Source organism: Oncorhynchus nerka, linkage group LG25, assembly GCF_034236695.1.
Source record: "Oncorhynchus nerka isolate Pitt River linkage group LG25, Oner_Uvic_2.0, whole genome shotgun sequence".
Taxonomy (NCBI): Eukaryota; Metazoa; Chordata; class Actinopteri; order Salmoniformes; family Salmonidae; genus Oncorhynchus; species Oncorhynchus nerka.
The window spans coordinates 25,772,390-25,784,408 of NC_088420.1; the positions used below are offsets into that span (position 1 = coordinate 25,772,390).

At 46.6% G+C, this 12,019-nt stretch overlaps 1 protein-coding gene across 8 annotated transcripts in view; it reads left to right on the top strand.

The window, feature by feature from the left end:
* The window catches only part of LOC115109277 (A-kinase anchor protein 13), a 172,187-nt gene extending 160,990 nt beyond the window's left edge, over window positions 1–11,197 (top strand). For 6 of the 8 annotated variants that reach the window (XM_065009693.1, XM_065009696.1, XM_065009694.1 and 3 more), the window contains 15 exons: window positions 1,689–1,942; window positions 2,054–2,179; window positions 2,604–2,721; window positions 2,845–3,096; window positions 3,715–3,791; window positions 4,526–4,707; window positions 4,937–5,019; window positions 5,135–5,326; window positions 5,925–6,089; window positions 6,190–6,260; window positions 6,787–6,831; window positions 7,069–7,119; window positions 7,288–7,752; window positions 8,085–8,447; window positions 9,852–11,197. In XM_065009693.1, the coding sequence (XP_064865765.1) occupies window positions 1,689–1,942; window positions 2,054–2,179; window positions 2,604–2,721; window positions 2,845–3,096; window positions 3,715–3,791; window positions 4,526–4,707; window positions 4,937–5,019; window positions 5,135–5,326; window positions 5,925–6,089; window positions 6,190–6,260; window positions 6,787–6,831; window positions 7,069–7,119; window positions 7,288–7,752; window positions 8,085–8,447; window positions 9,852–9,962 (2,555 nt within the window). In that variant the 3' untranslated portion in view covers window positions 9,963–11,197. The remainder of the gene's footprint in view (window positions 1–1,688; window positions 1,943–2,053; window positions 2,180–2,603; window positions 2,722–2,844; window positions 3,097–3,714; window positions 3,792–4,525; window positions 4,708–4,936; window positions 5,020–5,134; window positions 5,327–5,924; window positions 6,090–6,189; window positions 6,261–6,786; window positions 6,832–7,068; window positions 7,120–7,287; window positions 7,753–8,084; window positions 8,448–9,851) is intronic. The other 2 variants (XM_065009699.1, XM_065009695.1) reach the window with 2 other exon arrangements.
* The last annotated feature ends 822 nt before the right edge of the window (window positions 11,198–12,019 follow it).

Here is a 12,019-nt window from a genome sequence, read left to right on the forward strand (position 1 = left end):
ATACAAGGTTCACTTTGTTCTTGTTCTTGCCGAGGAGGTCTTAGTCGCTTAATTTTACATCAAACTAAGATGTTCGGAGCATTATTTCTCATGTGAAAAAATGTGCATGAAAACTAGTCGTCTCTTGTTGAATGACAACAAACACTTAATTGAAGAATCCCGTTCATAGTTCCCACTCCTACTAAGAGTATTACTGTTGAACATTCACCAACGAAGGGGCGTAGACTTCGTCTACCGGATTTCGACTTGCCTCAAGAAAACAAATGGCGTTCGAACAGCTGAAAAAAACCTGCTGAACACCAAAACCAACAAAAACGCAGTAGTGGAAAAAGTACCCAATTTTCATTCTTGAATAAAAGTAAAGATACCTTAATAGAAAATGACTCAAGTAAAGGTGAAAGTCACCCAGTAAAATACTACTTGAGTGAAAGTATAAAAGTATTTGGTTTTAAATGTACTTATGTATCAAAAGTAAAAGTATAAATCACAAAAAATTCCTTATATTAAGCAAACCAGACGATACAATTTTCTTCTCTTTTTTTGAACGGCCAGCCAGAGGATAGCCACAGTTCAACACTCATACATCATTTACGAACAAAGCATTTGTGTTTAGTGAGTCTGCCATATCAGAGGCAGTAGGGATGACCAGGGATGTTCTCTTGATATGCGCGTGCATTAGATCATTTTCCTGTCCTGCTAATAAGCATTGAAAATCTAACGAGTATTTTTGGGTGTCAGGGAAAATGTATGGAATAAAATGTACATTATATTCTTTAGGAATGTAGTGGAGTAAAAGTAAAAGTTGTCAAAAATATTACTAGTAAAGTACAGATACCCCAAAAAATGACTTAAATAGTACGTTAAAGTATTTTTACTTAGGTACTTTACACCACTGCAAAAACGACACAAATGTTTTCATAATAAATGCACTGTTTGGACTGGAAAGCATGCGACAGGCTTTACAAAACGCCCCAACATGTAATGAATGACATTCAGTGATGGTCATTCATTAGACTTAACCTGACTGGATGGGTCCACTGCTGTCCAGGTGCATCTCCATCTTTGTCGTCGAACCACACCGCATTTCGGAGCGTATTACACATTCCCGCGTGCATCTCCATCTTTGTCGTCGAACCACACCGCATTTCGGAGCGTACTACACATTCGCGCATGCATCTCCAGCTTTGTCGTCGAACCACACCGCATTTCGGAGCCTATTACACATTCGCGCGTGCATCTCCAGCTTTGTCGTCGAACCACACCGCATTTCGGAGCGTATTACACATTCGCGCGTGCATCTCCATCTTTGTCGTCGAACCACACCGCATTTCGGAGCGTATTACACATTCGCGCGTGCATCTCCATCTTTGTCTTCGAACCACACCGCATTTCGGAGCGTATTACACATTCGCACATTTTTTTCATGCAACTGACATGTGGTAATGATAAATAAAAGTGTAATAGCTGACAGTTTTATTTGCATCTTTGTTTAATTATTGTGATAGGGCCATGTTTAACCGGTACGGCGTATCCCCACTAGTTATTTTGACGGTACTCTGTACCGGACCTTACCAGCTTACTTTCACCCTGGGGTTAAACACAATGTGAGGGTGTTGTTAAATGGGATTTTGCACTATAACCCACTCTCTACTTCTCCGTCCTACCCTTCCCTTCCTGTCTCTCTGCAGAGCTGGTCCAGACAGAGATGCACCACGTACGGACGCTGAGGATCATGTCTGAGGTGTACAGTAAGGGCCTGCAGAAGGAGTTGCAGCTGGAGGCCCTCACGGTGGAGCGGGTGTTCCCCATGCTGGACGAACTCTTGGACCTACACACAGACTTCTTCACCCACCTCCTGGAGCGCAAGAGGGAGTCTTCAATCGAGGGTCGGGATGACGGGAGCTTCCTCATCCACAAGATAGGGGACGTCCTTGTCTCACAGGTTAGCAGGGGGAGACTGTTTGTCGGCATGAGGGGTTTAGTGATCGTTGTGTAAATGTTGACTAGTAGACTAACCTGTAAGTTCATCTTCGATGGGTTGTCTGGTCTTCAGTTCTCAGGGCCCAATGCGGACCGCATGAAGAAAGTCTACGGGAAATTCTGCAGTCGCCACAACGAGGCGGTTAACTTTTATAAGGAGCTTCACACCAAAGACAAACGCTTCCAAGCCTTCATCAAGGTAACTAACTGCTCTTTGTTGTACATGGTTATACCCTCTACAACCACTGTGATTATTATTATTTGACCCTGCTGGTCATCTATAAAAATTTGATCATCTTGGCCGTGTTCTGTTATGATCTCCACTCGGCACAGCCAGAAGAGGACTGGCCACCCCTCATAGCCTGGTTCCTCTCTAGGTTTCTTCTGCTTGCTGTTTGCTTGCTTGCTGTTTGGGGTTTTAGGCTGGGTTTCTGTACAGCACTTTGTGACATCAGCTGATGTAAGAAGGGCTTTATAAATACATTTGATTGATTATAAGCAGTATGAAAAACATAACTTTATCCACCAGGTGGTGCCACTACACTGTTGTAATTTTATTGCATAAATCTGCAGTTGTTTGAAACAGAATATTCATATATCAATTGGATCTGTCTGTTTTTCAGAAAAAGATGAGCAGCACAATCGTCCGAAGACTAGGCATTCCAGAGTGTATCTTATTAGTGACACAGCGAATAACCAAGTACCCCGTGCTACTACAGAGGATACTGCATCACACCAAAGGTGAGGCCTGGTATTCTCTATTCCTTGAATGGCACTCGTACACTTACTTTGTGAGAAAGAGTGGTGATGTCTCTCCATCTGTGTGTGCTGAAGTGACATGCGGGTCTTCTTTCCCTGATGCAGAGAATGAGGAAGACCATGACGATATAACCCAGGCTCTGAGACTGGTGAAGGAGATTCTAAATGCGGTGGACAACAAGGTGAATGAACACGACAAGAAGAAACGGTTGAAAGAAGTGTACAGCCGCACGGACAGCAAGTCCATTCAGAGGATGAAGAGCGGCCAGATGTTTGCACGGGAAGACCTGGTGAGAGGCAGGAGGCTGCTGCATGATGGACCACTGCAGCTCAAGAACTCTGCAGGCAGACTAAAGGGTACGGGGATCAGCCTTGTTTATCTCTGTATCATTCGCCTTCTCTGTCTCTCGCTAGGTTTCGCTTTCTTTCTCATTCCCTCCTCTCTCCCTCTCCTTCTAGTTTTTTTTCACTCTTTCTGTCCTCATTCTCCCTCCCTCTCCCTCTCTTGCCCCTCCCTCTCCCTCTCTTGCCCCTCCCTCTCCCCCATTCTCTCTCCCTCTCTTGCCCCTCCCTCTCCCTCTCTTGCCCCTCCCTCTCCCCATTCTCCCTCCCTCTCCCTCTCTTGCCCCTCCCTCTCCCCCATTCTCCCTCCCTCTCCCTCTCTTGCCCCTCCCTCTCCCTCTCTTGCCCCTCCCTCTCCTCCATTCCCCCTCCCTCTCCCTCTCTTGCCCCTCCCTCTCCCTCTCTTGCCCCTCCCTCTCCCCCATTCTCCCTCCCTCTCCCTCTCTTGCCCCTCCCTCTCCCTCTCTTGCCTCTCCCTCTCCCCCATTCTCTCTCCCTCTCTTGCCCCTCCCTCTCCCCCATTCTCCCTCCCTCTCCCTCTCTTGCCCCTCCCTCTCCCCCATTCTCCCTCCCTCTCCCTCTCTTGCCCCTCCCTCCCTCCTCCACTGATCCCGACTCTGTTATTTTCCTCAGATGTCCAGGCCATGCTGCTGTCTGACGTGTTTGTGTTCCTCCAGGAGAAAGACCAGAAATATGTCTTTGCCTCACTGGTATGTTATGTTTGTTTTTCCCAGCTGTTTCATATATACCACACTTTGTAGAGAACCGTGCCCACTTCATGTTACTTTACACCAAGTTTAGCTTTCTGTGCTGTTATAACACCAGTCCTTCAAGGTTTATCCAGCTCTATTAATATTGTGCCTCGCAAGGCCGTGGCATTCTAGATGTACATTTTAATGAAGCAGTATATAAGCTTTGTTACACTCTTTGTATAATCTTATCTTGCAGTTTTTTACCATTCACTTACGTTTGGAGTTTTCATTCAGCTCCCCTTTCCTTGGGCTTTACATTGCATTTCCCTATAGTAGCTTCCATAGAAACCTCCCACTGGTCTATACATCCTTCAATAGAAATCTGGTCTATACACCGTTCAATAGAAACCTGGTCAATACATCCTTCAATAGAAACCTGGTCTATACATCCTTCAATAGAAACCTGGTCTATACATCCTTCAATAGAAACCTGGTCTATACATCCTTCAATAGAAACCTGGTCAATACATCCTTCAATAGAAACCTGGTCTATACATCCTTCAATAGAAACCTGGTCTATACATCCTTCAATAGAAACCTGGTCTATACACCGTTCAATAGAAACCTGGTCTATACATCCTTCAATAGAAACCTGGTCTATACATCCTTCAATAGAAATCTGGTCTATACACCGTTCAATAGAAACCTGGTCAATATTCTTTCCCCTCCATCCCCGCTCTCCCGTCCCCCAGGATCAGCGGTCCACAGTGATCTCCCTGCAGAAGCTGATTGTGCGTGAGGTGGCTAACGAGGAGAGGGGTCTGTTCCTGATCACAGCGGGGATAGAGAAGCCAGAGATGGTGGAGGTGCTGGCCAGCACCAAGGAGGAACGCAACACCTGGATGCAGCTCATACAGGACGCCATGCACTCCATGTGAGTCAGTTAGACAGGAACACACATAGAAATATAATGACTAGAATGGGGAAAACCCATCAGACCACAGCAATTTGTTTATTATAAAAAATATCTGGAATTCTATATCAATGGGAACACACACATTGTGTACCCACAGATACACAAATATATACACAGAACATGTTTGTTTTATACTCCACATGCAGTGTAAATGGTTTGATTGATGGAGGATTGTGTGTGTTAACAGAGAGAAGGACGACGATGAGGGAATCCCCAGTGAGACCGAGGAAGACAAGAGACTGCTAGAGACCAAAGCACGGGAGATTAGAGGTAAAAACCTGTTCTGTTTTTTTTTTCATCAAATTCTGTATAACCTGATGGATATCCTCTGTCAGTGTTGTGTATGACAGGTATTAACCACAGTGTGTGTCTCTGTTCCTCTCAGAGCTGCTGAGGAAGAAGGATGAGCAGATCATGAGTCTATTGGAGGAGAAGGTGAAGGTGTTCAGGGACATGTGTGAGGGACCAGCAGAGGAGACCAGACCAACCCAGTCTATCAGGACCAAAATGCTGTTTAGAGCCACCCCAGATGACATCACCAAGGGAGAGCCCATCATGAAGGATGCCCTGAGGGAAGGTGAGTCAGAGTGGACAGTCCTCTGGCAGAGACCAAACACAACACAGATGACCCTTTATTCAATCAGTGGTCACCTATTGAATTACCTGGACACATGGCCAACCAGTGATTTGCCCCTAACGACACAGAGGACCAATCAGAAACAATCAGGAAATTACCCGAAAATACCCCTAATATAATATAATGCCGGTAGCAGCTGAAAGACCAAGGCAGAGTGATATATGGTTACTTGTCATAGTTATTTATATCAGTGTTTTCTCTCTGTAGACAGCGATAGAATCAATGCATAAGCACACAAATGGATTGCTTTAACGCTGCAGGTTGAGTAATGAGCCAGATATTGATATTTTTTCTCATTTTCTCCTGGTTCCCTTAGAAACCCAGTTTATGGAGGCCTGTCCAGGTTTCTTCAGCTACCTAGAGTAGTGTGTGTAGTCGTTACTGAAATCATACAGGATGCTGTGTGTACATGTAGCCAGTTAAGGGTCACAAGACCTGGAAAATAGTCATAAAAAACAACACACAACTGTGAATGATTTTATGTCATGTGCAGGTCCTATCCTTATGTGTGTAATGTGTGTGTGTGTGTGTGTTTCAGTGGAGACTCTCCATGTGCTGGTGAATGGAAGTCTGGGCGGGGCTGTGGGGCAGCAGGTGTCCAGTACCCAAGATGCATCAGGGGGCAGTGTGGGGCCAGTGTGTCTGCCTCGCCGTGCTGAGACCTTCGGTGGCTTTGACAGCCACCAGATGAACATCTCCAAAAGTAAGGTCACATCACTCACTCCTACTCCCTCTCCCTATGTACCCTGACTGCCTGTCATACTGTAGCTGAGCTGTGGGATAAAGGTCTCTTTTTATTCCAGACGGAGAGAAAGAAGAGGGGGATGACTCATTAGACCTTCGGAGGACTGAGTCAGACGGTGTGTTAAAGAAGGTAATTACAGTAACTGTACAACTCAGAGGTCTATGTGTGTGAGTCACAGCAAATTAATGAAAGGAACAGAGGAATGCTTGAAGACCAGCTTAGACACACACACACACACACACACACACCTTGTTCATTAACTCCTGGCTATTCTTTATAACTATTATTTCCTAACCAATGCCATCAGGAAGGATTTAAACTTGTATGTGTCTCAGTAGGCCTGGTCCGGTCCCCCATCACCACCACTGACATTAACAGACAGACATTATCCCAGCCCGAGGCCCTGGGCTGGCTGAGCTGAGCTGGTACATATTAATAAGGCTCCATTAGGCTAGGTGATGCCCCCGGGCTGGGCTGAAATGTGTGGGAGCAGTCCTGTGCTTTTAATGCTTACAATCTCCTCTGCTCAGGCCTCCCCGCCAGGCAGGTGGGATCAATCTCTTCCTTTGAGGGGGTGATTAACGTGACCCCTCGCTTCAGCAGCTCTGTTAATATCTCAGTAACTAACTGCAGCTGTACTTGTCTTCTTCCACAGGGGGGCAACAACAACCTACTGCTACTGCTCAAGAGGAACAGTGAGGTAGGTCTGACTCCAACGCTATGTTACACTACCAGCATACTGTACATCCCTGACTGACTGGCTGACTGACTGGCTGCGTGAGAGAGGCATCACTACCTGTTCCCACAGAAAGGCCTCTAGTTGCCGCTGTACTGTATTATGTTATTTCATAGGAAGTATTTTATTGTGTGTATGTTCCTACTGTGTAACCATACACAGGTACATGTTTATGATCGCTCTTCTCGTCTTATAATGTAGCAGGTCCTCCAGAGTGTCACACACCTCCATGACCTCCTCAGTACACTGCAGGTATATCCACTTCTCCTCTCTTTCATACAATGTTCTCCTCGCTTCTTCACGTTTCCGCTCCTCTTTTATTAGATAAATCACGCAGAGCTGTTAAAAAGCACACTGACATTAGTATGCATGTCAATACAACTTCATGTGTTTATAACCATTGTTACTGTCCTCCTGCAGGCAGTGGTGGTGCAGCAGGACACCTTCATCGAGGACCAGCGTCATGCTCTGGCTGAGCGGCCATCCTCGCGCCACTCCTCCACCTCCTCCCTGTCCTCCTCCTCCTCGCGGCCCAACTCCCTGATCGAGCAGGAGAAACAGCGCAGCCTGGAGAAGCAGAGGCAGGAGGTGGCCAACCTGCAGCGGCAGCAGGTGGCCCACGCTGATGAGAGGAGGAGGAGGGAGAGGGAGTGGGAGGTGAGGGAGTCTGGGCTGGGCGACAGGGAGGTGCAGGTGAAGGAGCAGGAGGAGGAGACAGTGAAGAGGCGTAGGCAGATGGAGGAGGAGAGGAAGGAGCTTCTAAGGAGGAAGGAGGAGTATCAGAGGGATCTGGAGAGGCTGAGGGACGCCCAGAGGAAGCTGGACAGAGACAAGGAGACGCTGCAGCGGGAGGCTGAGATGGTGGAGCAGATGAAGAAAGCCGAGGTGAGCTGGATCGGCCAACACGGTTCTCAAAGAGGGCTACTGCTCACTGGCCTCTGTCTGTTACCTTACATTACAGAAATCAAATAACTATTATTTAACAAAATGTAACCACAATGGACTGACTACACATGGGCCATGTAATGATGGCCTTTAAATAACCCTTTACCTACCGCTTACCATAACCTGGGCTCAAGCCTGAGCTTCTAATCCTAAAACTAGCTCAACCTTGAATCCTAGACATAATCTCTTCCTTCAAAAGTCAGATTCCATCATTAATTTGCTGTGAGGCTTAAGTGCCTACTTGTTGTTGTATGGTTTGGTTTGATCTGTAGGCAGAGCAGGCACACAGGACCCAGCGGACGCCCTCCACCACCTCAGAGGAGTCCATGAAGTTTCAGAGCTCCACCTCTCTGGATAAAGAGCCTGGAGGAGGGGAGGCAGAGCTGTCTTCCTCCCCCGCCACCAAAGACCCCTTCCTCAGGATGGGCTCCAAGAGGAAAGGGAAGAACCTGAACCCCTTCTCCTCCTCGTCCTCTTCCTCCAACGCCAGCTCCAAGGCCCAGAGCAGCACAGAGGGCCAGAACCAAATCCCTAACCGCCTGATGCAGCTGGCCAAGACCAAGGACAAGAAGGAGAAGAAGAAGAAGAAAGGGAAGGGGCAGCAATCACAGCCAGGTACCAGTAGCACCAGCCAGGTACCAGTAGCACCAGCCAGCTACCAGTAGCACCAGCCAATGTACCAGTAGCACCAGCCAGGTACCAGTAGCACCAGCCAGCTACCAGTAGCACCAGCCAGCTACCAGTAGCACCAGCCAGCTACCAGTAGCACCAGCCAGGTACCAGTAGCACCAGCCAGCTACCAGTAGCACCAGCCAGGTACCAGTAGCACCAGCCAGGTACCAGTAGCACCAGCCAGCTACCAGTAGCACCAGCCAGCTACCAGTAGCACCAGCCAGGTACCAGTAGCACCAGCCAGGTACCAGTAGCACCAGCCAGGTACCAGTAGCACCAGCCAGCTACCAGTAGCACCAGCCAGGTAACAGTAGCACCAGCCAGGTACCAGTAGCACCAGCCAGCTACCAGTAGCACCAGCCAGGTACCAGTAGCACCAGCCAGGTACCAGTAGCACCAGCCAGCTACCAGTAGCACCAGCCAGGTACCAGTAGCACCAGCCAGCTACCAGTAGCACCAGCCAGCTACCAGTAGCACCAGCCAGCTACCAGTAGCACCAGCCAGGTACCAGTAGCACCAGCCAGCTACCAGTAGCACCAGCCAGCTACCAGTAGCACCAGCCAGGTACCAGTAGCACCAGCCAGGTACCAGTAGCACCAGCCAGGTACCAGTAGCACCAGCCAGGTACCAGTAGCACCAGCCAGCTACCAGTAGCACCAGCCAGGTACCAGTAGCACCAGCCAGGTACCAGTAGCACCAGCTAGGTACCAGTAGCACCACACATCTTTGTAAGGAAAAGAGAGCCATGGGAAAAGTTGAGTTACCTGTGCTACGCGCTATACACTTGAGTGTACAAAACATTAAGAACACCTGCTCTTTTCATGACATAGACTGACCAGGTGAAAACTATGATCCTTTATTGATTCACTTGTTAAATCCACTTCAATCAGTGTAGATGAAGGGGAGGAGATTAAAGAAGGTTAAAGAAGGATTTGTAAGCCTTGAGACAATTGAGATATGGATTATGTATGTGACAGTGTGCCTTTCAGAGGGTGAATGGGCAAGACAAAAGATTTAAGTGCCTTTGAACAGGGTATGGTAGTTGGTGCCAGGCGCTTCAATTTGTGTCAAGAGCTGCAATGCTACTGGGTGTTTGACACTCACAACAGTTTCCTGTGTGTATCAAGAATGGTCCACCACCCAAAGGACATCCAGCCAACTTGACACAACTGTAGAAAGCATTGGAGTCAACATGGGCCAGCATCCCTGTGGAACGCTTTTTACACCTTGTGGAATCCATGCCCCGACAAATTGAGGCTGTACTGATGGCGAAAGGGGGGAAAGGTTCCTAATGTTTGGTATACTCGGTGTATAAGGGATGTTGTTACAGTCTAACTAAAGTCTATGTCCGTCTTTCTTCTCCACAGATCCCGGGAACACTGGGGTCACAGAGCCTCAGTGCGACGGAAAGATCTTCTTCTGCTGATCCCGCTGTCATCCACTATCCCACAATGCCCCACACTCACTGCATCAACTGACTGCCAGACCATGTAGTAGTGTGGCCAGATAGACATGCACCCCATTGACATACTGTACCCTACCCACTGACCTGGACCTGGAGGGGTCGACCATGGCCATGGACAGGATGTACAGCTTGAGCACTTCCTGTGAACTTATTACGGAACCATGCAGACACTTTGCGCTTAGTTGCCACTGAATTGTCAAGGTGTAACTTTTAGATGAAGATAATTTGGGTTTGATTCTGTGGTGAAGCTGCAAGTCTGCTGTGGCATGGATTGGTATGCATGGGTTGGTTACTTTGGAGTTTGATAGTGTTCAGATATGATTTGGACAGTTTCAGGAATTTTACCATGGCTAGAAGAAGATTTAGCATTCATGAAGTATACAGTAGCTGACATTCGTTTTCTATGTGAAGGGAAGATTTAACAGAGCAGGTGTCGTAGGGGAGTGACTGTTGTAGAATATGCTGCATTTCACAAATGTAAGTATACCCTAATAGCCAATATGACAAAAGAGAGCATACAGTACACCCTATTCAACAATTCCAGTTGAGTGAGTAAAGCTTATGCAATAGTGTTTATTGTCATACTTCTAAGGGTATTGCTTAACACTGGGCCCCATAATGCTTTGTTCCCGCCTGTAAGGAACTACAGCCTCATTTCTCCCATCAGCACTACATCAGTTGTAAAGAAAGGCAACTCAAGGTTAGAGAAGACATGACTAACCACAGAGTTTGAGTTATAAGAAGAGGATGAATGAGTCTGGGAGAAACGGAAAACAAGACCAGCCAAAGAAAGAGAAAGAATAGCTTGTAATGGAGGAGAGAAAGTAGAGAAAAGAGAGAGAGAGATGAGTGACGAAGAGGAAGAGCTGAAGAAAGAGTGTGTAAGGAAGCGAAACTCAAAGACATAGTGGCTGACTTGCTTTTGTCGCTATTGTCCACTTTGCAATTGAATATAATGATGATAACCTGTTAGACGTTACGGTTCCAGCTGATTGAATGGGTAGAAGAAACATTTAGACATTACGGTTCCAGCTGATTGAATGGGTAGAAGAAACATTTAGACATTACGGTTCCAGCTGATTGAATGGGTAGAAGAAACATTTAGACATTACGGTTCCAGCTGATTGAATGGGTAGAAGAAACATTTAGACGTTACGGTTCCAGCTGATTGAATGGGTAGAAGAAACATTTAGACGTTACGGTTCCAGCTGATTGAATGGGTAGAAGAAACATTTAGACATTACGGTTCCAGATTGATTGAATGGGTTCCAGCTGATTGAAGAAACATTTAGACGTTACGGTTCCAGCTGATTGAATGGGTAGAAGAAACATTTAGACGTTACGGTTCCAGCTGATTGAATGGGTAGAAGAAACATTTAGACGTTACGGTTCCAGCTGATTGAATGGGTAGAAGAAACATTTAGACGTTACGGTTCCAGCTGATTGAATGGGTAGAAGAAACATTTAGACGTTACGGTTCCAGCTGATTGAATGGGTAGAAGAAACATTTAGACGTTACGGTTCCAGCTGATTGAATGGGTAGAAGAAACATTAGAGGTGTTTCTATTCCTCCACTGCACACTTGAGTTTGAATTTGTGAACCATTTTATTTGTAAATCACTGCAATGCAATACTTGCATAGGGTTTGAAGGTGATGATAATATTCACTCTGTTACAAGTGGCAAGACTTCCTGCTTTACAATGAGTGACAATCATTCAATGTACACAGACTAAATCGAAATCCAGACTGATTAAGGGATATCTATCTCACAAGAATGGATTTACAGAAACAAAGATTCTGATACAATTTTTGGGTAATATTTTAATGCTGATATTGGAATAGATTAATCTAGCCCTGACCAACCATTCCCATTGGAATTACACTGATACTGTATATCTGCCTGCAGGACAGGCTGTTCGTCTATTAGTCAAACCAAACCTTTCCTCTGGACAAAACCCCATATTTCCCTATTTTCCCTGCATCCTGCTCTAGTATTGGTAGCCTGTGGTACCATAAGCTCTCTTGTGCCTCTCAAATAGTCCAGAATAATTCCTGTCCCTGTATTTTCT